General features: G+C 41.8%; 2 protein-coding genes across 4 annotated transcripts; one reads left to right on the forward strand and one right to left on the reverse strand.

Moving 5' to 3' along the window:
- Window positions 1-2,248: 2,248 nt before the first annotated feature.
- Window positions 2,249-16,428, reverse strand: gmfb (glia maturation factor, beta). The gene is made up of 7 exons (XM_083633504.1): window positions 16,331-16,428; window positions 13,789-13,885; window positions 12,129-12,178; window positions 11,797-11,848; window positions 11,102-11,182; window positions 10,880-10,953; window positions 2,249-5,629 (listed from the first exon to the last, which is right to left on the reverse strand). The coding sequence occupies exons 1-7, from the start codon at window positions 16,331-16,333 to the stop codon at window positions 5,558-5,560; spliced, it is 429 nt and encodes a 142-aa protein (XP_083489630.1). The 5' UTR covers window positions 16,334-16,428; the 3' UTR covers window positions 2,249-5,557.
- A 528-nt stretch (window positions 16,429-16,956) lies between these two features.
- lgals3a (lectin, galactoside binding soluble 3a) lies at window positions 16,957-25,132 on the forward strand. 3 transcript variants are annotated; one of them, XM_083633497.1, is made up of 7 exons: window positions 16,957-17,118; window positions 17,547-17,564; window positions 17,790-17,940; window positions 18,307-18,536; window positions 19,843-19,931; window positions 20,676-20,832; window positions 24,077-25,132. In XM_083633497.1, exons 2-7 carry the CDS (start codon window positions 17,550-17,552, stop codon window positions 24,230-24,232), a joined length of 798 nt encoding a protein of 265 aa, XP_083489623.1. In that variant the 5' UTR covers window positions 16,957-17,118; window positions 17,547-17,549; the 3' UTR covers window positions 24,233-25,132. The 3 variants fall into 3 exon arrangements, with proteins under 3 accessions (XP_083489623.1, XP_083489622.1, XP_083489624.1); XM_083633496.1 differs by having other exon boundaries at window positions 17,790-18,536; XM_083633498.1 differs by lacking the exons at window positions 19,843-19,931; window positions 20,676-20,832; window positions 24,077-25,132 and adding an exon at window positions 18,993-19,363 and having other exon boundaries at window positions 17,790-18,536.
- Window positions 25,133-26,955: the final 1,823 nt, after the last annotated feature.

Consider the following 26,955-nt stretch of genomic DNA (forward strand, 5'->3'; position numbering starts at 1 on the left):
GGAGCAGCGGATTGAGTGGCCCTGACCACGTGACCACCTTCGACCCTCCCTATAGGGCTGACCGTGGGTAGCTACTGGGACGTAAGTTGGGGCTTGGCCAGCCCCGGCTGGGTCACCTGGGCGAGGGTGTATGATGTTGCGAGACCCGAAACATCCTATGACCCCAGGGTACATCACTGAGGATACGTCCCAGTTATGCATCCATGCGATGTTTTTTTTTTCTTTATTAGTTAGCCTGGCCTAGCCAGTGACTCATAGGAATAGACTATGTGACAACCAGGAAAGACTAGTGACTACTGGAGAGTCAGTTGACAGCCGGAACAGGGACGGCACCCGGGTAGCAGTATGGGTTAGCTCCCCAGCCTGCGTCTTCCGTGAGGAAGAAGCCCAACAACCCACGAGAGGCCTTTTAGGAGGGCCATTCAAGCCGCAAGTGGAGACTGCAGTGCCACCAAGTACTGGTACTGCATGGTGTCCACTAAGATACCATCACCTCAGAATGAGATGTTTGGAGCGGGGGAGTCTGGTGCAGCGCACAGGTCGACCGTGGGTAGCTACTGGGACGTAAGTTGGGGCTTGGCCAGCCCCGGCTGCGTCACCTGGGCGAGGGTGTATGATGTTGCGAGACCCGAAACATCCTATGACCCCAGGGTACATCACTGAGGATACGTCCCAGTTATGCATCCATGCAATGTTTTTTTTTCTTTATTAGTTAGCCTGGCCTAGCCAGTGACTCATAGGAATAGACTATGTGACAACCAGGAAAGACTAGTGACTACTGGAGAGTCAGTTGACAGCCGGAACAGGGACGGCACCCAGGTAGCAGTATGGGTTAGCTCCCCAGCCTGCGTTTTCCGTGAGGAAGAAGCCCAACAACCCACGAGAGGCCTTTTAGGAGGGCCATTCAAGCCGCAAGTGGAGACTGCAGTGCCACCAAGTACTGGTACTGCATGGTGTCCACTAAGATACCATCACCTCAGAATGAGATGTTTGGAGCGGGGGAGTCTGGTGCAGTGCACAGGTCGTAGACCTGGTGAGACGAGGGAGGAACCCGGCCGGGTGGCAACCCACAGAGCCCGGTCCCTCTACATACCAGAGCCCTCCCCCTCCCCCGGTCCCAGCAGAGTAGTTCCGGAGCAGCGGATTGAGTGGCCCTGACCACGTGACCACCTTCGACCCTCCCTATAGGGCTGACCGTGGGTAGCTACTGGGACCTAAGTTGGGGCTTGGCCAGCCCCGGCTGGGTCACCTGGGCGAGGGTGTATGATGTTGCGAGACCCGAAACATCCTATGACCCCAGGGTACATCACTGAGGATACGTCCCAGTTATGCATCCATGCAATGTTTTTTTTTCTTTCTTTATTCTTCTTTATTTCTTTATTCTTTCTTATTTTTATATTTTTTATATTTATTTTCAGTCTCTATATTTCTATGCTTTATGAAATCTCTATATAGTGTATTTTTCTTTTTGCAAGCATTTTGTAGTCCCTTAGTTAACCATGGACTATCATTATATTTTTGCTTTCTATTGTATTTTTTAATAGGACAATATTTATCATATAATAATTGGAATATATTTAAAAATGAGTCATATGCTAAATCTATATCTTCTACTTTATACACCATATCCCAATTTTGTTTTAATAATTCATTTCTAAATAAAGTCATGGATTCCTCATTTCTGGCTCGTTTATAGATGAATTTTTTGGTGTCCTTATCCTCCCTATGATTACAGTCATAGACTTCAAATACTGGCAAATGGTCACTGATGTCATTTACTAGGAGCCCACTAACTATATTGTTTTCCAAAACATTAGTCAGTATATTGTCTATTAATGTGGCACTATGTGCTGTAATTCTGCTAGGTCTTGTGATCTTAGGATGTAAGCCCAAGCGTGTTTATGAAGTCCTCAGTTTGTTTATGCTGGTCTGGGTTGAGAGATGATGCGGCATGGGGAGATGAAATGGCATGGAAACTAATTATATGGCATGGCAACTTGTTCTTTGGTGTAATGACTCCGTGGTAAGATGCCTCTCTTCTTGTGGTGAGAGAGGAGGGCATCTGCTCGGACTAGGATAAAAGAAAAAAGGAAACCCCCCAAAATTGTGGGTTTCGAAAAATAACATGGCTCTGAGACAGTCTGGCTTGAGAGACACAGGAAGTCATAACACAAATGGGTCAAGTGGGTGGGGCTACATAATGTGAACAGCAGTCACCAATCACCATAAAACAGAAGGCTAAACAGTATCATTTTATTGGGACATTTATTAGACATTGTATAAAGTATGGGAAAATACAAATATTTCACACAAGTTTCACTGATGCCATGAGGCAGTTATGTTACATGTTTAGAGTGTGGGTTTATTGAAAAGGAAGGGGAGAAGGAATAGTAGCCTAATGATGCAGGATAAAGTAAAAAAAGACTCCAAAAGGCCAAATAGATTCACCACACAGGAGAGCTATGTTTGTAGCATAATCTCATCCACATGGACCTGGTAGAATCTATTGTGGAAATATTTCATAATTTGTTTCTGATGGATGATCAGAGTGTATAAACGCCAACATTAGAAATATTTCAAATTGATTAAATTACTGTTGGGATAATTTCTGCAAACTGTTCAGACATGAACACACTAAAGCATGCACTCTGTTTTTACATTAGCTTGCCACATTTAAGAGAGGTTTCAAGAAATTCCATCTTAAAAAAGACGAGGCCAGCTGATCAAGTTTGTGTTCACATTGAAACCAGCACATTGCATATTTTAAATGAAATACAAAGACTGTTTCAGAGTTAGACTAGATTGCTTCTGTCATAACAAAACCTATGTTAAAAAAGTCAACAAACAGCCTTGAATGTCCATGCAATTTAGAAACTGTGGGATTAAAAAGGGCCTCATCTATAAAGGACAGTGTGCACCTTCAGTTCAAGTAAGAACATGGAAATCATCAACATGAGTCACCCAGGTTGGAGTTGTGAGTTTTTTCCTGCTACAGCAGTGTCACACTGGCTAATAGGTTGACATGGTTATAAATCTAATCCATCAGTAGACCGCAAGAGGTATAGTTATCTTCCATTGTTTTAGTTAGACCGAGCCCTGTCATGACATACATTTATCAATGTCTATGTAAGATTTGACATTGACGCATGATTTACATGAGATGGTGGGGATTGTGTGTACATGTATTTGAGGCAGATCTCAGGCAAACTGTTTCTTTTATCTCCATTATACCAGCTATTCTCAACCACTGGGCCGTGGCCCACTGGTGGGCCTCAAAGCACCTTGTAGTGGGCCACGGAGGCAGTGGTATTGCCAAATATATGAATAAAAATAAAATAAAAAAGTGTGCTGACAGCTAGTTATTTATTTTTATATCTAAATGTGCTCAAGAATTATATAGATCAAAAACTTCCAATTAAAATGCATAATTTCAATTACTTTTTTCCCTCTGTCTTTCATTTATCTGGGAAGGTGGCCCTCGGAACTGTTTTAATCAGAAGTGGGCCTAAAGTTATAAAAGGTTGAGAACCCCTGCATTATACCATAGAAGCAGGATTATACTTAGATTTTGAAAGAAACAAAGAGAAACTCAGACATTAGAGATAAAAAGAAAAGTCTTAATTCTGTTTACTTGCACATATACTTCTTATACATCCCATGTATATCCCTTACAAGTGCATAAGCATCTTATGTGGCTGGTAGCACCGTGTTGCAATATTGAATGTTGGTGATTTTTGTGTTATTTTCTTTTTTTCCATTTTCCTGTGTCTGAGCCTGTTTGTTTTGTTTTGATTGTGTTCTGTTCTATAAAAAAACGAGAAAAAAATATATAAAAAAAGTGACCCGGCTGCTGTCTTTTTTTCTACCACGTCTAAATATTAAGCACAACTGGCATTTGGATAAGTGACGGCCACCACTAAGCAATCAAAGTGACTTGACATCAGAATTGAGCCCAACATTCATTTCAACATGAATAACAGTTAATAGCTACAATGCACGATAAGAGCCAACAATCCCTCCAATCCAGTAACCCGCTTCTGTAGAACACTGTGCAGTCAGTGTGTTCAACACTGTCACGCTTCCTACAGACACAGGTGTGTTCAAGACCCTCATGGTTCCTACAAGAGGTTTCTTAAGTAATAAGTTCTGTGTCGAAAACGGAAGCTTTCAGGAATGTTTGAGTGGCAATATTTTCAGGGGAAGACAGAAGAGCATATATCATGCAGGTCACAGGTAGAAGAGCTTCACCTCGCTGCGGTTTCTCCTCTAAATAAAAAAAATTGAATTTGGTGACTGTCTAACAAGGGCATTATCTACAGTGTTAACTCTGGAAAGCACTACTCACTTGTATAGACTTCCATGACTATTCAGTATAATAGAAGACTTGTTCATGTGCGCAGGAGATATCAGTACAAGTCTCAGAAGTGCCACTTGTCAGATGGTCTTAGTGTTGTTTTTGTGTCCTCTGCAGACAGGAGAGATTCATTTTGTTTTTATCAACTGAAATATAAATGATTAAATGAATACCGATAGAGAAATCGACTAAAAATAGAAATCCGCAGCGATCTTTGAATTGTAGCTGATTGTTCGGGTGGTCCAGCAGGAAGTGCATTATTAACCAAAATTAATGCTAGAAAGTGTTTTTACATAACCCTAGATACTACCAGCGATAACTAAATAAAAATCTAAAATACCTCAAAGTACAACTCCCCTAAAAAATAACCCATTTGACTAGGTGACAAATTAAAATAGACAAAATTAAATTGAGGTTTACAGTTGCAAAAAACAGTGTGTGCGTGCGTGTGTGTAAACTACTCAAGGAAACATTAAGAGAAACTGTTCTTACAAATGATGACTTCTCCTGAATGCACATGCTTAGGAGAGGTGGAGAATAAGTACTGTAGCTTTCTGTCCACTTCAATCGTTATGGGAGTGTTATTCAATACAGACACTAAACTGGCACGTGGAGAGATTGTATGGGAGGTACTAAACGCAGACCTGCGTCAAATAGCATTTTCAAATAATTCTTAGCATTCTTTTTAACTTCCTCTGGGCTCCCAGGTGGGCAGGGTTTAACTGAACAGAACAACTCAAGATACTGTCAGGTCAGATGTCAATCACAGAAAAGTTTGACTTTCAAACACATTCCTGTGTCTGAACTCTGGTGCTCGAACAGAAAGTGCTCGAACAGATGACTCAGACTGCCACTTCCTTAAAACAAAGTATTTATGAAACCAAACTGATGCGTTTTGGCGACTGAGGTCTTTCCTCAGAGTGTTAATGAGTGTTGTGGTCAGTCTGTGCTTAAAGGAGCTCAGTCTAATGACTTATAGGGAATTTGCAGTCTGAATCATCTTTTCAAACTCTCAAACTCTCTCTCCAAGCGAAGAAATTGTAGTTTGACTCTCCTTTCGACACTCCTTATCGAAACTGTAAAAAAACTATTTGAGGCAGGTCTGGTACAGAGAAGGAGGAAACATGAAGTGTGGTGTGTTCTCCCCAAGAGACGACACGAGCTGTGCAATCTTGATCCCGGTCCACCGGAGGAGACAGCCCCTTAGCCGAAGAAGCCAAGTTTCTCTCTAAGCCACTCCTCTGTTAGGTCCTCTGTGGCCCTGATCTCAAACACCTGGCACAAACAAGACGGAGCAGAACAGCACCAGAGCTTTCTATTAATACAGTAAGGGAAGAGTGGTTGCAAGTTATGAAATGTTATTAAAGGGCCCATATTTTGCTAATATAATGTATTATTATTTTATTGTTGGCCTCCAGTAGAGTAACTTATTGCATCATTCATAGTTGAAAAAACTCATTTATCTTGTACTGGCTCTCACTGCCCCCTTCAGTTCAGCCTCTATATGAAACGCTCTGTTTTAGGTCCTGTCTTTGAACCCCCACCCTCCGGAAAATACTCCAGGAGGTAGGAGGGCAGCGCGAGGAGTTTTTGTGTTTGGCAGCGGAACGAGCTAACCATAACTTCCCAAATGCTTGTGACTATAGTGTGCCTCTCCTAGCAAAGGCTACACGGACCAAACCAAAATGAGGACTTGGAGATGTCAGCAAGTTGGACTAACGTTACAAGTTCTGAAAATGTGTGCCTTCGTCATTCATCGGTTGTTCATGTCTATGAAAGGCAGCTGTGCTGCAAGGCTAATAGCAAGTGCTAACGTTACCCAGCCGGTGGTAACGTTAGCGCTTCCTAGCTGCTAGGTACAACCGATGCTGGAATGAGACACATATTTTCAGAACTTACCACTTCGGTCCTACATCCTGGCTCACTTCCAAGTCGTCTCCTTGTTTTGTGTGAAAGTGAAAGGCAGATACGGCCGAGACGAGTGGAAATTAGCAGCGCTACTGTCGTGTCGGTCGGCAGTGTACTGGAGAAATGTCAACACAGGGAAGGGTGGAGGCTGGCTAGGGCATGCGCGCGCTGCGCGCCGGCGGCGGCAACGCTTTGTTGCCAGGGTAACAAGTCCTACCTGACGTCACCAAAACTATGGTTCTCGCACAAAATTGGCATAAATCCATGTCATCTCGTCTATGAGAGTTCATGGGCGGGAGGGGGGGTTCATGGGGGTAACATTAAAACACTTTCACATATTTATTTGAAGCTTAGCCCATGTTTAATATGACCATCCAAGATTGTAACAACATATATATGATACAAAATTAAGAAATGCATAATATGGCCCCTTTAAAATGAAATACAAATCAAAATATCCCTCTAAATGGGTGAAAAATTGTATGTATGTAATAAATTGCACCACAATATCCATGAACTAATTATTACTTACAAAGAGGCGTAACATATTTTGTAACTGATTATATAATACTGACTAATAATACAGTAACTCACTTATTACATCAATTAAAATGTTACACCCTTTATGAAGTAAAAAAAATACAGTTAAAGTAATAGACCCTTTTCACAGCAGCCATTTCGACGCATCAAAGACACTGAATAGTCTGGTTTTCAAAGCTCAGGGAGCACACCAGGCCCAGGTGCACTCAATCAGCCTTAACGACCCCAGCCAGCGGAGGAGAGTGGGAGGCTCGTCACAATAGACCCTTTTCACAGCAGCTATTAGCTAACGTGTTACCAATAACATTAAAGTTATAATCTCAAGGATATTCATGTAAGTAATGTCCGTTAAGTCACTATCTATCTGATAGTGAGTTGACACAATGGTGATTGAGCCACTTCCACTGATGGAAGCCTTAGACCTTATTCGCTAACCCCGGACAGCGCCATATTGTTGACATACCGTCCTGCAGCTGACAACTATAGTAACGGCCTTATTGTCATTTCTGTTCCATTACAAAATAGCGATAGTGATGACAGCAATAAAAACCCCACAGTTATGCTGCCGTTAATGCCTGTAATAATAAACTAAAGAAAAAACGAGGTGAACAGACTTTGCTGTGAGGAGCTGTCAGAAAGTTTCACCTGTCTCTCCTAACTATCCACACATCTCCTGTGCTGCTGACGTATCCTCCGTCTCGCTCCCTTCACGTCTGTGGACGGTAGGGATAGAAACAAACCACGGGGACTTTATTGCTGCAGGTCACCATCCGAACACAATTGGAACGATACAGGTAACGCTAACGGCGGCTGGCTTCCTATAAACGCTGCTCTTACATAGGCTGTCACTTGAGAGCTGCTGCGTTATGTCGAGAACATGGCGGCGGTGGGCGTGCCAGTACGTGAGTGACGTCAATCGAATAAGGTCTATAATTAACTAGCGGAGCTAACGTAATAGACTCGCTCTTCAGGTTACTGTAGGTTCACAGGGTGGGCGGAGCTAACGTAATAGACTCGCTCTTCAGGTTACTGTAGGTTCCTGACAACTCTTGTGTGAAGTAGGAGAACAAGCTACTTTTCTCTGGTCTCTCCCAGCATTACAGGTGCACTGCTTACTATGGCCTAACAGTAACAACTGACTCTGGTCTCTCCCAGCATTACAGGTGCTTACTATGGCCTAACAGTAACAACTGACTCTGGTCTCTCCCAGCATTACAGGTGGTTACTATGGCCTAACAGTAACAACTGACTCTGGTCTCTCCCAGCATTACAGGTGGTTACTATGGCCTAACAGTAACAACTGACTCTGGTCTCTCCCAGCATTACAGGTGGTTACTATGGCCTAACAGTAACAACTGACTCTGGTCTCTCCCAGCATTACAGGTGGTTACTATGGCCTAACAGTAACAACTGACTCTGGTCTCTCCCAGCATTACAGGTGGTTACTATGGCCTAACAGTAACAACTGACTCATGTCACATAATATGCAATACTTTTTGGATCTCACCTGCAATTACCAATCATTGACATAGATGTCACATAAGAGAATTCAACTGAAATCTTATGGATTATAACTTTAATAATGAGGGCACCTGGCACTGGAACTCCTAAATGGAATGGAACCATCATTAATAATGTTATTGGTTACATCTGTGTTTACCCCGCTTTGACATGTCAAAATGGCTGCTGTGAAAAGTGTCTATTGATGGTTACAGCTGTATGTGTCCCTTGTGGTGCTTTTCCCTGTTCCTCTCCTGTCTCTACAGCTCCGCCCAGGTGTGCATGCAGCTAAGCAGTTCTCAATGAGGTGCGCCGGCCCTAACCTGGTTAAAACCATCCAGTCACATCAACTAACATTGGGTTTTGTTCTGCAAGACACAAACAGAATGTGACTCCATGGATCTGGATGGTTCACCTGGCCCAGGAGAGAAGTGGATAAATGCTCCAGGCTGTTCCAGGCAGAGCCTTCTGCTGTGGACTGCTGGCCTTGCTGCCTCTCAGCCTGAGATTTTAATGAGTGTTGTTGTTGTCTGTTGGCAGTAGTTTGATTTCCTGGATTTTGTGTCTTGGTGGTTTTTGTATGTTTTGTATGTTAATAAAACCCATGGTTGGGTATTTTAATGTGTTGGTAGAGTGTTATTTTTGAGGCAATGGTGGAGTGTTGTTCGCCCCATAAGGCAGACTACGGGTGGGGCGTAACATTGATCTAAATAACTAAATATCTAAATATCTAAATAATACATTTGATTCTATTATCTATAGGTTCTATTACATTTTCAATCCATTCAGGACAATTTATTTGATTTTGACAAGTTATCTGGCAATTGTTAGAAAGCTCAGTTACAATCAAGGCCAGATCTACCATATGGGCAACCTGGGCAGGTGCCCAGGCCCCCTCAGTATGAAGGGGCCCTCCAAATTTATTTATTTTTCCCGTCGGGCTCCACAGAACTATGACACAAATCTAAGACCAATCAGGACAAAATAAAAATTGTTTCCAAGAAGATTAAGGGCTCTATCTTCCAACAGGCGATATCCCCTAATAGCGCTGGTGCACCTGTTTGCGCGTGCCTTAAGGCACGGAAGATAGCATTCCGCCTTGCGCCGTCCGCCAGGTGTTCTGCCGAGTTTTGCTCCCCCGCCGAGCAGCAAAAAAAAGCATCCCCATGATTTATACAGACACGTAACTGTTTAAAAGTGATATAATTGTCTGGTAGACGTGACCTCCCTGATTTCTTGAAAGAGCCCCGAAATATGTTGGGGATGCAATTCTCGGCCGGGATGCGGAAAGGTTCACGGCACGTGTCGCAAGCGCAAATTAGAGCAGTGCCAAAATCATCTGCGCCCCAAAATGCCTGCGCAAACGGGATTTGGCCGGTCTTAACTACCAGAATTATTCACAAGCGTGGCCAGGCAAGGCTGGGCATTACGTCAATCAAAACCAATCAGATTCCCGTCTTGCAATGGCTGTTTGCGCGAGGAATGCAATATGCTGTAATTCTCTCCGTGTGTAATAGAGTGTAGTCACTCGTGCGAGGGCAGAGGGAGCTTATTGACAGATCGTCTGTGGTGCCAACGACGCTCCGGGTTATGAAGGCAAATAGCCTATGTCCATTGTCCAACACGTTTTCTCAATTAATTTACCTCTTTGCGATGTGATAAAAGTTTCTCAGTGAGTTATAGTTGATTGCCTCACTGAATTATCTGCTAATACCCAATTTTAGCAGTATAATTTGATGTCTTGGCGTGGCAAGGCTGTGCGTAATGACATATCCTAAAGGAATTCCACTTTCCACTGCGCAAATACCTCTCTGCGCTGGGAGCGCAGCCGTAATCTCCGTGCAGCACACCCAGCGCAGAGAGGTATTTGCGCGTAAGAGGTCCTTTTCAAAGCTCTTAGCGCAAAGTAATTGCGCGCTGCTGACGATAGGGTAATGCCATCTATCGCAACGCCTGCTTTGGCATGGGGCAGCCAATGCCCAGTACAATTATCACAGGCATGCGCTTGTGTCCGCCCCCGATTTGCATTGGGCACGGCGTTAAACGAGCGCAAACGCTAAATTAGCGCTTTTGGGAAGATAGAGCCCCTCAGTCTCATGATTGAGTGTCATTGGATGCCTGTGGGCAAGTGGTGACCAGGGGTGCGGGAAGTGGGGGTGCTTGTGGTGCTGTGCTGCAGCACCCTCTGGTGGGGGTCGGGATGGGTAGGGGGGCCCCTGGGAGCTTCAGTGCCCAGGGGCTCCTGGGGGTGTTAATCTGGCTGGTGGTTACAATGTTGTATTTGCTGTAGGCAACTTGGCATTAAAGGAACAGTTCACTCAAAAAGGAAAATTCTGTCATCTACTCACCCTCACAGCAGTTGAAACACAGGTGAGGTTTGCCCATAGATAGAACCCACGGGGAGGTTGCCAGTTCAGTACAGTACAGATGAAGTCAATGGTGACTGGCTTTCTCTTGAGTTGTGCTGGCTATGGACAAACTTCACCGATGTTTAAACTGGCATGAGGGTGAGTAGATGATGACAATTCATTTTTGGGTGAACTGTTCCTTTATCAGATGTGAAGATGGCTCACTAACCTTGGTCAGTTCGACAGTTTGCACCAGTTTGTTCTTGCTTCCTGCATACATCATTTGCAGCTCCGGTTTGCACCCTAACAAATACAAATACATCAATACAATACAATACAATACATACAATACAAATACGCGTACATCATGTGCTGGTCCGGTTTGCACATAATATTGCAACTTGTGATTAGAAATCATGTATTGCACACATACTTCCAGAGATGTTCTTACCTTGTGGGCTGGAGAAGATGAAGCAGAGGGGATAAGAAACACGTCCATCATCATGTTCGTACTTGTAACTGTAGACGACAAATGTTCCTGGGGCTAAGGACAATTCCCATGTTTCACATTTGGACTCATTACAAAATACCATGGCAACGATGCGAGGAATACACTAAAACAGCCCACCTTCTCACTCAACAAAACTGTTAATTGGTGTTCTGGGAAATGTAGGAAATCATTCACTGAAGTAGAAGTGGATGAGGAAGGATGAGGGAATTACAACGTGTCATCACAAAATAACTCTTAATTGAACTCTTAATTGAACATCACAGATTGATTTGATACAATATCAGTGTAAGAGGGTTGATATTTTTTCTTTCTTTGGCATGTTTTTATTGGGGGGTTCCTATCTGGAGGAAAGCCCAGGGGAGCACGGGGAGAACATGCAAACTCCACACAGAAAGGCCCTTTTTGACGAGCCCACCTGGCCAGTAAAGGCATTGAGGATATGGGGATGGGGACCCACTCTCAGCGCCCACAGCATCCCAGGTGGGAATCGAACCCAGGACCTTCTTGCTGTGAGGCGACAGCGCTACCACTGCACCACCGTGCTCCCGAGCTGCTTAGGAACCTACAAGCAGGTGGGGTAGATTTGTCCTTTAAATACTGGTAAAGACGCATGTCTTTTTTCCCAATCAAAGGATATCTTGGCTGTCTTTCAGGCAGTTCCTCCTTTAGCATATCAGGAGAGATATCCTGAAACAGGAGAGGACATTTAGTGAACAGTTACAGTGAGGTGCTAGTTACACTTTATCTACAATATATTATCCATTAACATCCAACAGCTGACGAGTGGCAAAACCAAAATACTTTTAATAACACAAAGTTGAAATGTTTCCTTTTAACCCCTAATGTGCTGTTCATCCCAAATTCTAAAGTATGCACTATAAATTTGCATGAACTTGCAAGCCCACTGAGAACTAACAACTAACAACGACTATACAACAATTTAGTAACAGAAAAATAGATACATTACCTCATGTTCTTCATCAAGGATTACAAGCTGTGTCTCTACATCAATCTTCACTGAAAGGGAAAAGAGAAAAAACACATTTTATGTAAAATCATCTCTAAAACAGAACCAGTTGCCATGGAAATTTTGTAGAGTTTATGTAGTTCAATTAGTCATGAATAATTGACTTTAGTGTGTCCTATGAGACAAATGTCAGCCCATGGAACATTTTATTTTTACATTTCTGGGAGGGGCGGGGCATATTTTGTAGGGTTGCACGATAAATCGCATTTTCATCATCATCGCGATATGAACATGCGCAATAAACACATCACAAAGACTGCCTGAAATGCAGTGAATGACAAAAAATATTGTATTTATATGTGCCATGCATTCACATTCAGCATGTGATCATTTTGTCTTCTGTTGTAAATTGCCGCCAAAGCGCAAACACGCTTCTCATAATGTCTGATGTCAGCACCTGGTTTTACCACAAGCTATATTGTAAGACTTTGATGCCACAAATAAGGTTATTTGTAGGGGTGTCACGATACACTCAGTTCACGATACGATACGTATCACGATACTGGGTTCACGATAACGATACGATACGATACGATTTTAACAATATTTTTTTAAACTTGAATAATGACAATATATGACTGGAAAAGTAGTATTTTATTTGAAATGCACAAATACAAAACATGCTGTTGTGAGAAATTGTTATTACAATAACAACTAGAAAAAACATGAGATTGGAGATAAGGCTTATCTTGAAATAGAATGAGTTACACCGTCACTTAGATTTACTTTGAACTAAAAGGTTTCTCAGCAGTATAAATTCTCATTATGCATCTTCAGTTTTTCTTCAAACTCAAACAACAAGACTTTTCTTAATCTATTTTTTATGCATCTTCAGTTTTTCCTGTCAAGTAAACAGTTTTGCCAGAAACTCAATTGAATGGTTTCTCTCCTGTATAACTTCTCATGTGTCTCTTCAGAGACTTGTTCAACTGAACTACTTTCCACACATTGAACTTCAACAAACAAAGACGTTTCTTAGTCTATTTTTTTTTTTTTTTTTTTTTTTTTAATTCTTTTGCGATATGAGATTTCATCTCAACGATACATATCGTGACGTTTTACTATCGCGAAATTTCGTGGGACGATATATTGTGACACCCCTAGTTATTTGTCAACAAAATACAGTGGCAAACACTTTGGCTAATCAGCAGAGCAGGACAAACACAGCTACACATGAAATATCTTAAAAATGACAAAACTGACTGGAGGAAGGCTTTAAGAACTTTTCCTAAAAAGCAACAAAGTATTGGGTGTTTGCAAGTTCACTCCCTCATCTGGATTAAGAGACTCAAAACAGTGATCCTCGTCACAAGCGTACTTTTCTAAACTTCCAACTTATTATTTACAAGTTAACCTAATTAATATGCAAACTGCTGCATGCCAAAGATGACAAACACGCATACAAATTCAACGTGACAGCTTTAAATAATAGCGAAATGCAATACTTGACCATCATGGTAGAAGCTGGTCAGTTTTAACGGGGCTTTCCCTACTCACTGCAACACCTTGCCCTGGCTATTGGTACTTGATCTAGAATGCATAATGATCATCTATAAACATGCAAGCACCAAAGTGTCTTAAATGCGATGCTGATACTTACTGACGATAGCCGCATTATTAGTCTGCTTCCGGAAACGGAACTCCCTCAGCTTTTTCACCAGATCCTCATGTACATCACACACCGCAAGTGATTCACTCTGTTGAAAAGGGACAAACACGGTGTGGTCACTCAAATGTCACAATTTCACAACCAATTTAAGTCATGAGGTTTATTTTGTTTTGGATAACAGTGAAGTCCCACAGACAGTATATCCTTCTTACATTAGAATTAGCATGTATATGTTTTTTTTATATATAACCCTGCACAATTCCTCTGTGTTTGTGTTTTTTTAATCTTCTTTCACTCTGTTTTTGTGTTAAATTTATGAACCAAACTCTGAAGTTGCTTTAAAACTAAAAGCTGACATAAAGAAGGGGTTATTATAGTAATAGTATTCACCTTATCAGTCGACACTCTACATTAGTGTTATAGTCAAACTGCATGCTGATCAGGAAGTGCATCCTAAGCCACACCTATAAAGATTATTTTAGTTCCCTTCAATTTCCTCCCTTCTAGTAGCATATTAACATACGAACATCTGTTGTCTAAACAGTTTGGACATGTTTTTGTTTAGGCTTTTCACAACAGAAATATTTTCAAGTGTTTCTCTGCAGGATTCTTGCACATCTTTCTTCCACAGTTTCCAGTTTATGGGTGTAAGAAGTTCTTACATCCATTTCTCACATCAAACATTTCCAAAACTCTTGCATGGAAACTGTGGAAGAAAGATGTGCAAGAATCCTGCAGAGAAACACTTAAAAATATTTCTGTTTGTAAAAGAGATCCACATCAGTCCCACATCTCACCATGTACTCATCTTAAGCCAGTGATTCCCAACCAGGGGTACGTGTACCCCTAGGGGTACTTGAGCAGCTTGCAGGGGGTACTTGGAAAGATTTGAGATTACAATTTACTTCCAAAATGATTTAAATATATATATGGCATTCCAAGTCATTTCATAAGCCCAATGTTAAAATGGTACGTCCGCGCTGCAACTATTCCCCCTGGCAAGTGTCAACTGCTATGCTGATAAATGGTTCAAAAACATTCAGTTGCTGTCACTCCAGAAACAGGTTTGGGGGGCCTGGTGACAAAAGGGAAAAAAAGGCCAAGCCCAAACACCAGCAGTTCAGTGAAACAAATATTTTGTATGGATTTACTTGTTTGTCTGCATTTCAACTAAAAGTTAAACAACAAATTTAGGAGAATCATCAACACACATGAGTGAGGGGGTACTATCGGCATGGAAAAACAGCTTAAGAGGTACATATGACATAAAAGGTTGGGAACCACTGTCTTAAGCTATTGCCAAAGTTATACTTAATTTAGCTTCATGTTCTTTAGGATATTTGCAGAGGGTTATGTTTGGAAGACAGCTGTAGAGGCACTGCTTCACTTGAAAGCAATATAGAAAAAAAAATCTGAATTCCCAAGCCAGTTAAAAGAAAAACATATTTTTGTCATTTAAAAATCCTCCTGACACAATGTATCAAACCAGGATCCTGCAGGAGTTCATTCTGACCTACTGGACCTTTTTATCCAGCAGGACAATCAAATACCAGTTCCTGTAGCCTGCACACAGGATTACTCACTGTATAATAATGTCATCACAATGCTTAAAAGTCTGCAGTTTTTTGTAAGGACGAATTTGAATGCAGAAGTCACCCAATTTGAATGCAGAAGATTGTGCAATAATTACACCTTCCTGAACAGATGGCTGGTGGGAGTCAGGATTTCTTTGAGCCCATTTTAGAGAAAAATATGCACAGATTAAAAAGAGACTGTGGTCTCTGTGGTCAGGACAAAGCAACGTGTAAATCTGGACGCAGAGGGGGAAACAAAACAGGGGCTACCCTCCATCCATTGACAGGCAGCTAGCTAGCTTTGCCAGCTGGGCTAGCAGTCAGTCAGGAAATTAAAGTCGGCTAACTTTAGCTAGCAGGGTCATTTAAAGCATCTGACGTGTCTCGATCTGCCGTACAGATGGGACAGCAACATTTCCCTAGCGTGCATCGACACTTAACAATATGAAGTTGTCATGACACGAACAGACAAAACGAAGGGAAAGCTGTCAATCTTGATATGCGAGCTAGCTTGTTAGCCAGCTGCCAACTCCCCATACCAGACGTGTTGTAGCACATCACTGATGAACAGATAGCCAGACGAATACAGGAAGCTGGCAGCAAGTCTTCACAATAAGCGCGTCAAATGTCACTTTAGACAAAAATAATTATGGGGGTTTGTGTCACTACACAAACCAGAATAAGCATTATTATTAGCAGAATTAACAGCTTTATCACGGGATATTCTTATACATAATCTTTATTTTCACCTTCGAACTTCACTCCAAAAACCCAGACCGGACGTCTAGGTTGTCTATATTGTGGCTACTTGACACTGGAGGGTGGAACTTATGCTAGCTTGGCAGGCTAACAGTAGCCTGGGTTTACTTTTTCTAGATAATCGTTGCCAGTTCAATTTTGTTATTAAGAGCTGTTAATACAAAGGTTACGTTACACAAGTTTCCTCGCATGCAACTTACCATTTTGCCGAGTTAAAAAAAATGTCCCGAACCTGCAGCTGCTGTTGTGGATGGTGGGGAAGCTTTCTTCAGTGAGTGTGTGTTATGAGGGGTATGTGTGTGTGCGCGCGTGCGTGTGTGCGTGCGCGCGTGCGTTCGTGTTTTTTTTTACTTCCCTCATGCATCATCTTGTGACTGGTTTGACCAATCCCAATCGCACACAAGCGCACCCTCGTTTGTTTATTTATCAGTATTTTATTTTCATATTAATTTCTGTCAACCATTGACGCCAATAACCGTTTTGAGGTGGTAAAGCAGGCCCTCATTAATGTTATTGGTACACATGCGTTTGCCCTGCTTTTACACTAAATAGAAATTTGGGCTGTGAAAAACGAATGGAAAAACGTTACAAAACGAAAATGTCCACAAAAAACGGTGAGATAAGGCAATCGAACTATCTAGTTAAATTGTTTTTTTAATAACAGATAACTGGTAGCCGATAATAAACAAATAATTGTATCCTCTTTCCCTTTGCAGTTTGTTTGTGACACAGTCGCAGCAATGCAAAGCAAAAAGTGTTTGTGTGTCCGCCTTTGGGAACGCGCCCACTCTAGCATACGTCATCATCAAGGCGTGTGTGCGCTTCCTTTTCAAGAGTTCTGTCTGTCTGAAGCTAGTTGTGTGTGGAGCCTGTAGTTGTATGCTATGCTACAGTAGCTAGCTAAATTAGCTTGCTACCTGCTTTTCACAACTGGATAAATAATCGTTGTTGGCCACTACCATTGGAAAGGAGTCTGTCTTGTGGAGAGGTAGCAAGAAAAAATCTACTTCCTGTACTTTTGAGCCCTCGTCTAGCTAGCAGCTAGCTAAAATAAACAAGTGAGCTAACGTTAACTAGCCGCTAGCTAGCTAGCCAAGTATAATATGTAACACCAGTTAACTAACGTTAGATCCATGTCTAAATCGCTAACTAATGTTCCACTGAAGACCATAACAGTTAGCGTCTGCTTAGCATATCGTTGTGTATATTCTCAGCTCTCTCAACAGTCTGACTAACGTTAACGTTACATGGATTTGCTTGATCACCAGTGTTGGTTGGAAACAGTTACTCATACATAGAGCATTACAGTATGTGTATGTGAGTGTGACATGCCTTCAAATGTGGTGCCAGCTATAATTAGTTGTCATAACTATTTAATAAAAACTAATTAAAGTTGTGTCTTGTGTTTTGTCTTAGATCATGGCAGATTTCTCGGTGAGTTTAAATAACTACTGTCACTCAATTATGGTGATTTGATTACATTGTAGCTAATGGTTATTTACTTATTTTATGGTGTTTTGATTCAATTATAGCTAATTGTTATTTTCAATTTAAATTAACTACTTTATTTTCATTAGCTTTTGCAATAGTTTATAAAAACAATAGTTATGTTATTGTGGAGAGCAAGAAAAGTCATCTGCCCTCTATCTTTCGCTTTAGCTGTCAGATGCCATACTGGACGATGTCCCGGGCCAGGCAAGCAAAATAGGAAACACTAACCCCTCTGTCCCTGCCAACACCATTCCTCCTGCTACAAACCCAGGCTGGCCCGGTTCAGCCCCTGGAGCTCCGACCCAGCCCTCCGCTCCGGGTGAGTTTCCTGGGGGGCCGTCTGGCCCGGGGGCACCAGGGCAGTATCCTGGAGGTCAGGGACCATTCCCGTCTGGTCCTGGCGCACCAGGGCAATACCCCGGACCTCCTTCAGTGCCTGGTGGATTCCCACCAGGTCCTGGTGGATTCCCACCAGGTCCTGGGATACCTGGACAATATCCATCTGGTCCAGGGGCACCAGGGCAGTTCCCCTGTGGCCCTGGAGCTCCTGGGCAGTTCCCAGGGCAGTACCCATCTGAAGGAGCTCCAGGACAGCTACCTGGAGCCCCCGTTCCATACCCAACTGGACCGTTTCACTCTGGCCCCGGAGCTCCCCCTGGGCCTTATCCTAATGTGCCTTTCCCAGGCGGTCAGCCAGGAGGAGGGAATGGGATGTACGGACCGGGTGGCCCAGGTGCCTTCCCCCCTGCAGCCGGTCCAGGCGCTTTCCCTGGATTCCCTGGTGGAGCATTTCCTCCCGTCCCCCCTGGATCATGGGGACCACCTGGAGGGGGAGGTTTCCCTCCGGCCCCTAGCCCCTTTGCTCCAGCACCCATGGGGCCATATGGTGGGCCTTCTGCTCCTGGAGGCATGCTGGTGGGTATTAGTACTGTTTAAAACAATACATTTGGCTTGCTTGCTGCATTTCTGTGCGGATGATCTTGCTCTAGTGACAGTGGAGCATCTTCTTACTTGCTGTGTCTGTCTTTGGGATTCAGGGTGGGGAATAACTGTTGATGGTAAATTATTCTACCAGCCACTTTAGCAGGGAACCAGCCATCAGATGTCCTATTCTGTTGTAGTATTAGTTTGCTTCTAAAACAGTGAATATTATTACTGATCATTTTGGTGTGTACCTGCCACTGAGGCTGGTGGACAAAAAAAGTTTGTTTGCTTTCCTGTTGGGATTCTCTGGAAGGTGTTGAGTCTTCGGTGAGGGCTGCGTTTGGATTCTTTTGGTCTTGGGCTCTGCAGGGGTGCAAAGCAAAAAATAAAGTAGAAACAACAACAAAATGAATATTTAGTCATCAAAACTGTATTCTTGTCTTTCAGCCCAGATATAATCCACCATATTCTTGGTGAAAGCAATGAAATCAACTTTTCAGTCGGACAAGGACACCTGCACCTGCAATCACCTGCACTTATGGTTTTATTAGTCAACATGGAAATGTACCAAGACTGAATACATGGAGTTAGTGGTTTAGTGTTAGATCTGCCTGGGGATCTGATGCCGTTTCAGTCAAGTGCAGTATATGATTTTTGCCACTTTACTTTTTACTTTATAAAGACACATTTATTTTTGTAATAATAACATACACCCCTCACCAATAAAGTCATAAAAAGTATATTCCCACTTTCCCCGCGTTAATTTGTAACTTCTGTACATGATTGTATTAAAAAAAATCTTAATTTGTTTTCCATCATTGTGGTTGGAGTTCAGTTTTGTTATTTTGTTAGTGCCTTGTACATGTAAAAGATGAAAAAGCTCCAGCTTGTTGATCAGCTTTGTCGTTATCTTTGGCTAATCATTCCCTAAACCCCGCTAATCATAGTGATTTGCGAGATAGTGCTAAACTAAGGAGATGATGACTCATTGGCTGTTGGAGTAGGAATGTGGGCGAGGTGCAACATTTTGAATAGTGTTCAACTTAAGATTTTTCCACCCCCGCCCAATGATTTGACGTATACAGCCCTAGTTTAGACTATTGGTGTGATTTCTTTTAAAATCATTTCTACTTCTGCCCACCCAGGACTATTATAAACAGGGTAAACACCATTTGCATCTTCTGTCTTTTGCTTCATATATTATATTATATATTAGTCATATGGATCAAATTAACACCATTTCAAAATAAACTACCATAGTAAATGTAGCGTTCTGAAATTTAAATATTTCTTGCAGATGGTGCCCCATGATCTCCCACTTCATGCTGGAATTATGCCCCGACTTTTAATCACGATAGTTGGAGAGCCTGTTCCCGGAGCAGACAGGTATTTATTTATTTCAGTATATTCATACTTTAATTCTGCTGCAGAGATGTCAGTGATACCTCAACATAACTCAGGCACTGATAACTACATTTGATCCATCTAAGCACATGGCAAAAGCAACATTTCACATCTATCTATATATAAAATTGAGTATGGGCAATATTTGTTTCAAATTCTGTTTGGCCACAGCTATGCCGTTTTACGTGCAATCGGGCTGATACCTTCAGGGTGTGTAAAGGGCACCCGTGCGGGTGACCTGACGGAGCCAGATTTTTTAATTAGTTAATGATGTGATGTCATCAGTGATGTCATAAGGGCGCACACACATGGAGGCATTGTGACGAGACTGATCAGTGATGTCACACACACGAGGCATTGTGACAAGACTGATCAGTGATGTCATAGGGGGGCACACACACACACACACACACACACACTGATTATGTCATCAGTGATATAAGGGGGCACACACACACAAGGAGGCATTGTGACATCACTAATGCAATAACATTTAGTGAGCAACACACGCACGCGCCCAATAGGGCAGGCGAGGCCCTAGAGAGTCTCCTCTTGTAATTCTATTCTACAGAAGCCTGTCTTCTACAAGTGGAACTTATCTTGCAAAGTGAATGATTGTTATTTTTCTGTCGTTTATGCCATATTAAAACTTTCTTAATGCGGGATGGTGGTTTCTGTATGTTTTGCTCTCTGAAGTTCTCAGTCTCATTGGCCTTTTACTTGCAGGTTCCAAGTTGACTTCATCAAAGGACCAGACGTCATCTTTCACTTCAATCCTCGGTTTCCTGAACAGCAGATTGTCCGAAACTCCAATCTAGATGGATGTTGGGGACCAGAGGAGCGGGAAGGAGGCTTCCCCTTCGCTCCGGGCCATCGTTTTGAGGTAGACTTACTGGAACTGTAGCTAATACTGTCAAACTCACAAGCTTAGGGTGTTTGATACATCATTGAGCCTAGTAGGCCTATGCTGATATCAAAAGTTCATATACAATTAGCCAAAATTACCTCGATATATATACTGTTATCCCAATAATTATCCTGGTAATTTTGATCAAAATCAATACCGTAATATGATTAAATTACTTAAAAACTAATTTATCATATCAGTCACGAGACATTTCTCTTTTTATACCTCCACCGGCGATAGCCAGGCCGGAGGCATTATGGATCCGGGTTGTCTGTAGGTACGGACGTACGTCCGTCCGTTGTTCGTTAACGCGATATCTGAGGAACGCTTTGACGGAATTTCATCAAATTTGCCTCAAACATCGACTTAGACTCAAGGATGATCTGATTCGATTTTGGTGGTCAAAGGTCAAGGTCACTGCGACCTCTCAAACGCCATTTTCAAGCTTGTTAACGCGATATCTCAGGAATGCCTTGACGGAATTTCATCAAATTTGCCTCAAACATCGACTTGGACTCAAAGATGAACTGATTCCATTTTGGTTATCAAAGGTCAAAGTTCAAGGTCACTGTGACCTCACACACCCAAGTTCCAAGCTCTAACGCAACATCTCAGGAGCGCCTTGACGGAATTTCTTCCAATTTGCCTCAAATGGCGATTTGGACTCAAGAATGAACTAATGGCGGAGGCATAAATCCGCAGTGCGGTCGTTCTAGTTTAAACACGTTTTAATGGGAGTCTGTAGAGCATGTAAAATATTGACTTTTTGCATTTATTATTCAGCCTCCTAACAACTAGAGCCCGACCAATACTGGATTTTTGAGGCAGATACCGATATTAGGGAGTAAAAAAAAATCCAATATCGATATGACTTGAGATATCTACTGTAGGCAGGATATATTACAGCTGATCAATAAACTTTATTGTCCAAAATGACATCAATGCAATGAATTGCATTAGTTAATTATTAATAACTAGAAATACAAAAACACAAATAGAACAAATATAAAATATAACTTGAGTTAAGAAAAAAGATCAAATATACACAACATGCTGTCTATAACTTAAAAAATACAAAATAAATAAATATCTGCAATACCGGCCAACATGTCGGCCGATACGGATATATCGGTTATTGGGCAATATCGGCCGATAATATCGGTGGACCGATATATCGGTTGGGCTCTACTAACAACACAATGTTTAAATATATATAATATATTTACAGTATATATAATATATATTGATAGAGCAGCTTGATATATATTAGCTTGATATATAGATATATATATATATATATATATATATATATATATATATATATATATATATATAATATAAGCGATGCATAGTTTGATATTAACGTTTGTTTGGCACAGCTTTTCAGCTTTATTTCATTCTAGTTTCTGCTACAGTGGCATCAATGTAAGTACAGTGTTGAATCTCGAGCATTAATGTAAGTACAGTGTTGAGTCTCGAGCATCAATGTAAGTACAGTGTTGAGTCTCGAGCATCAATGTAAGTACAGTGTTGAGTCTCGAGCATCAATATAAATACAGTGTTGAGTCTCGAGCATCAGCTCAATTGAGGCAAACTCTGAAGCAGGATTTCCAACTACATACGTGCCAAATTGCTACTGGCTCAGTGGGGAGTGGAGGGAGGAGAGACGAGGGGTTAAGTGTGTTAGTCTTCCTGGTTTCTACTGGCTCAGTGGGGAGTGGAGGGAGGAGAGAGGAGGGCTTAAAGTCGAGCTGAACCCAAGAATGACTTTTCTTTAGTTCAAATACCTGGTTATGCAGTGCACCTATTTAATAATGTATGCAAAACAAATCACAACAATCTAATTTCTTTAGTTTTTCACACTTTTTCACATCAAAAGTTCGTTTTTCAAGATTTCATTGATAACAGTAATTTACAGTTTGCTAACGTCACCCAGTACTATCAAATTTCTACCCCATTTCAACCAATCATATCACGACATGCAGCTGTCAATCAAATCTTAATTTCTGGATAATTTTCTCTTCCAAATGAAGTCGAAAATGGCGCCTAGTGCCTGTCATCTGGCAGAATTCCTATCCCATAAACGAACTACTAACTTGGCCAATTGTTAGAAACATGGATAAAAAACAAAAACTATAATGCAAAGAAATGTAACTGGCTCGTTAAAACGCCCATTCCAGGGATATCGTATCGTTATAGCAGTGATAATGGCGCGCGCATCCGAGAGCTTGGTTGTCAGGGGTCGCACTTCGGAGATTCCAGGCCGACGTGCTGCACTCTCCGCTCGGCAACACGAAGGCAGCTGGCTGCCTGCGGGTCGCTGAGCTCCACTCAGCCACTCAGCCTCCCGTCAAAAGGCTCTTCCCAGAGGGGAGCACCACAACACACTGAATCGCACTCGATTTGGAGGCGGAACACGCCAGGATTGGTCAAAGCCCAATCCAGTCCCCAGAATTGTCAAATAAAATCATCGACATGATACTATGACCCGCCTCTCAACCTGTCATCTTAGACAAACTATGTTTTCAGTCTGAAACGGACTCATTATGCACGTGATGAACAGGTTCAGTTCGACTTTAAGTGTGTTAGTCTTCCTGGTTTCTACTGGCTCAGTGGGGAGTGGAGGGAGGAGAGAGGGGGGCTTAAGTGTTAGTCTTCCTGGTTTCCTTCAAAATTACAGCGGCTTTATTTTGCATAGTCTTTTTCCTAAAATTTGAATGAGATTTAGGAGCTCTCGAGGTCAAGGAACATGCAACCCTTCAACATCATCAAGCTGCTCTATCAATCCCCCTCAGCAGGTAGAATATGCACATACCATAATAAGTAATAATAAGTAAAAGTAGCAATACCAATAACATGGAAAAACATCCAATAAAACTCCATTCAAAACTGTAAAAGTCTAGTAATATTTGCAGTAAAATATACTGAAGTATCAAAAGTATTTTAAAGTTGTAGGGTGGTCCAGGTGGCACTAGGTCTAACTACTACTCTTCTAACAATGCAACATATCTTCTGAGCTTATTGTATGTTTTACATGTAAAACATTATTCTGCCATTAGATAAATGTAGTGGAATATATTTATCTGATGATAAAAATAATAATAAATAAAAATTTAGTGGAGTATAAAGTCTCACAAAATGGAAATACTCAAGTAAAGTGCCAGTGCCCCAAAATTGTACATAAGTACTTGAGTAAAGTGCACTTGATTTCTCCCTGCAGCTGAAGATCCTTGTGGAAGAGGACTCGTTTAAAGTAGCGGTGGACGGCAGCCACCTGCTGGAGTACGAGCACAGGGTGGGCGGCCTGGAGGAGGTCACCCTGCTGCGGGTGACGGGAGACATCACCCTCTACAGCGCCGCCCCCAGCATGATCTGACTCACACACACACATAACGCTATACAGGAGACCTAGGTCACACCTTACTACTGTATTTGAAACCCCCTTTCAAATACTTTTGATGCTATTGATGGAACTTGCAAGGCACATAGTCAGCAAAGTGCAATCTCAGCCTCCATGGCACTTATTCATCAAAGCAGGTCTGATACACTAACACAATGTGTTCTCTTCTTTTTCTTTTTCTGCTAGAAGTCTCGATATGTAATAATCACTCACAATCCAATATATATCATGATTTAACAGTGTCTAAGGTAGTCGGTGAGATGAAGTGCACCTAACGCAGTTAATGTTTTAGGGGGAATACTAATTTATACCTAATGAAAAGATTGTAGGCCAAGTGGAAAAGTGCGATGTGTCTCAAGCATTTCATCTATTTTCCATAGTATGCTGTATTTTGTTTATTTGTATTGTTTATTCTGCTGTCGTATATAGGATCATGATCTTGATAAGCCTTTGTTTGTGGTGCATGAGGGTGTGTGCTGAAAATCTATTTCCTTTTGACTTGTCTTATTTCATTGCTGGATGCCGCCCCACCCCCCCCCAAAACGATTTGAACCCTAGCCTTACTGGCCTGTGAATATAGGCTGTTGATGAAGTTTTTAGAATTATTTATAGGGCTGTGCTAAGTTTTGAACCCTGGCTTTCTTCAGTATTAATCCTCAACTGTAGTCTTCTGACTGGAGGGTCAAAATAATGTTTTACTAAATCTGATTTCATGTTGAAGTCAAGTCTAACGCTAATTACAAAAGTAAAGGCTCAAATGTAAAAATAAAAAGAATTAATGCTAAACTGTGGGAAAGGCGAAGGGTAGTCGCTCTGATTTGTTGCCAAAGATAGCAGTGGTACAGTGTTTTGAGATGATATGCGTATAAATAAAGGAGCAACAAACAAATAATGCCTCATATTGTTTAGATGCATAACATTGTGTCCTTTTGTGTTTGCCTGCTCCTTTTTCTAACCGTAGTCAATAGCATGGGAAACCAATCCTTTATCAGTTAAGACGCCGGTTGAGAAGATTTCAGGATTTCCACAACAAAATGAGGAATCACTTTTATTACCTAAGAATGTATCCTACTATGAGACAGGGATGTATTACCGAACAGGCCTACCAGGCCAGAGCCTCTTCACAGGGCCACCGCGTCTCTTGCCCAGGCCTGGCTGGGACGAAGTGATTCCCAACCAGGGGTACGTGAACAGCTTGCAGGGGCGACATGGAGAGGATTTTGGATTTCAATTTATTTCCAAAATGAAAAATAAATCTTTTCAAAAGTCATTTCTTAAGCCCATTGTTAAACTTGCAGGTGCACGCCGTAACTAGTTGTCCCCAACAGGTGTCAGCTGTTACATGACTGATAAATGGCTCAAAAACATCTAGTTGCTGTCGCTCCAGATTCAGGTTTAGGGGAGCCTGGTTACAAAAGGAAAAAAGGAGGCCACGCCCACACACCAGCAGTTCAGTGAAACATATATTTTGTATGGATTTACTTGTACAAGGTCAAAGTTCACTTTATTTGTCTCCCATGGGAGAAATTTGTCTTGGAGTAGAAGACTAAAAATGCTGCAGTAAGCTACATACAGACAGACAGACAGTCACAGTCATTTATACTCATTGCCTTGTTTCAGGCATACCTCTCAGGCCATAAGCATCATGCAATAACTCAAAATACAATAAGTTCTAGTGCAATCAGTTACAAACGATACTAGTAAATCATGTTTTACATTACAGGCAAGCAAACAAGCGATTGTTAGACTTACTGTACATGTTAGCAAACAAGTGAATGTTAAAACTATACATGTAGGCAAGCAAGCAGGTATTAGAGCCTGTGAAGCTATCTCAGAGCCTCCTGTCTTTCTGTCTGACCTCTAGAGGGAGCCCAGTGTAACTGATAGAGGACGAAATGAATGCTTGTATCTATTGTGCTTACACAGAGGGACCCTCTATCTCCTCCCAGAGTTCATCAGCACATACTCAGAGTTCAACACATGGGAGGGGTCAGACAAAATCTTGTTGGCCTGCCAAATGGTGGACTGTTCAAAGATGTCTTTAAATAAGTTGATTTCTACTTTTATCTGGTCTGGTAAACATCTGAGAATTAGTAGTTCTGCTCTACAGGAATGCAAATTGGCTGGTGGCCTTGCGCTTCCAAACTTCTTATACTATTATAGGGCAGCTAATTCTCATAAGTTATTATTTTGGTTCCATTCAGCTAACACGCCCTGGTGCTCAATTGAGGCCAAATCATGTGCTTCATCTACATCTCTTTCTGCCCTTTTATGTTCCTCCTATCCAATTTCTCTCTCTCATTATACAAAAGACCCAGTTGTCCTGTCCTCTCTTCAAATCTGGTATCAATTCCAACATCATTTCAACTTCTCTTCTGCCATAACTTTAGGTCCTATAACCTCTAACCATCTATTTTCCGCTTCTTTAGACTCTCCCTTTTCTTTATGGAAATCCAAAGGAATCACCTCCTTTTGATAACATATTTTCTACTTTTCTATCCCTTTCAAATAAATGTGACTTGCCACGTTCACATCTCTTCAGATATTTTCAGATACGTCACTGTGTAACCTCTGTGTCGCTCTTTTCCTTCTCTACCAACTCTGCTCCCTTGGGAGGAATTACTTCATCTTTCACTCGAGAGATCACTTATATCTCAGATTTACTCCTCCATTATGTCATTTGATAACAAATATGTTGT

The sequence above is a fragment of the Poromitra crassiceps genome (genome assembly GCF_964638095.1).
Source record: "Poromitra crassiceps genome assembly, chromosome: 3".
Classification (NCBI taxonomy): Eukaryota; Metazoa; Chordata; class Actinopteri; order Beryciformes; family Melamphaidae; genus Poromitra; species Poromitra crassiceps.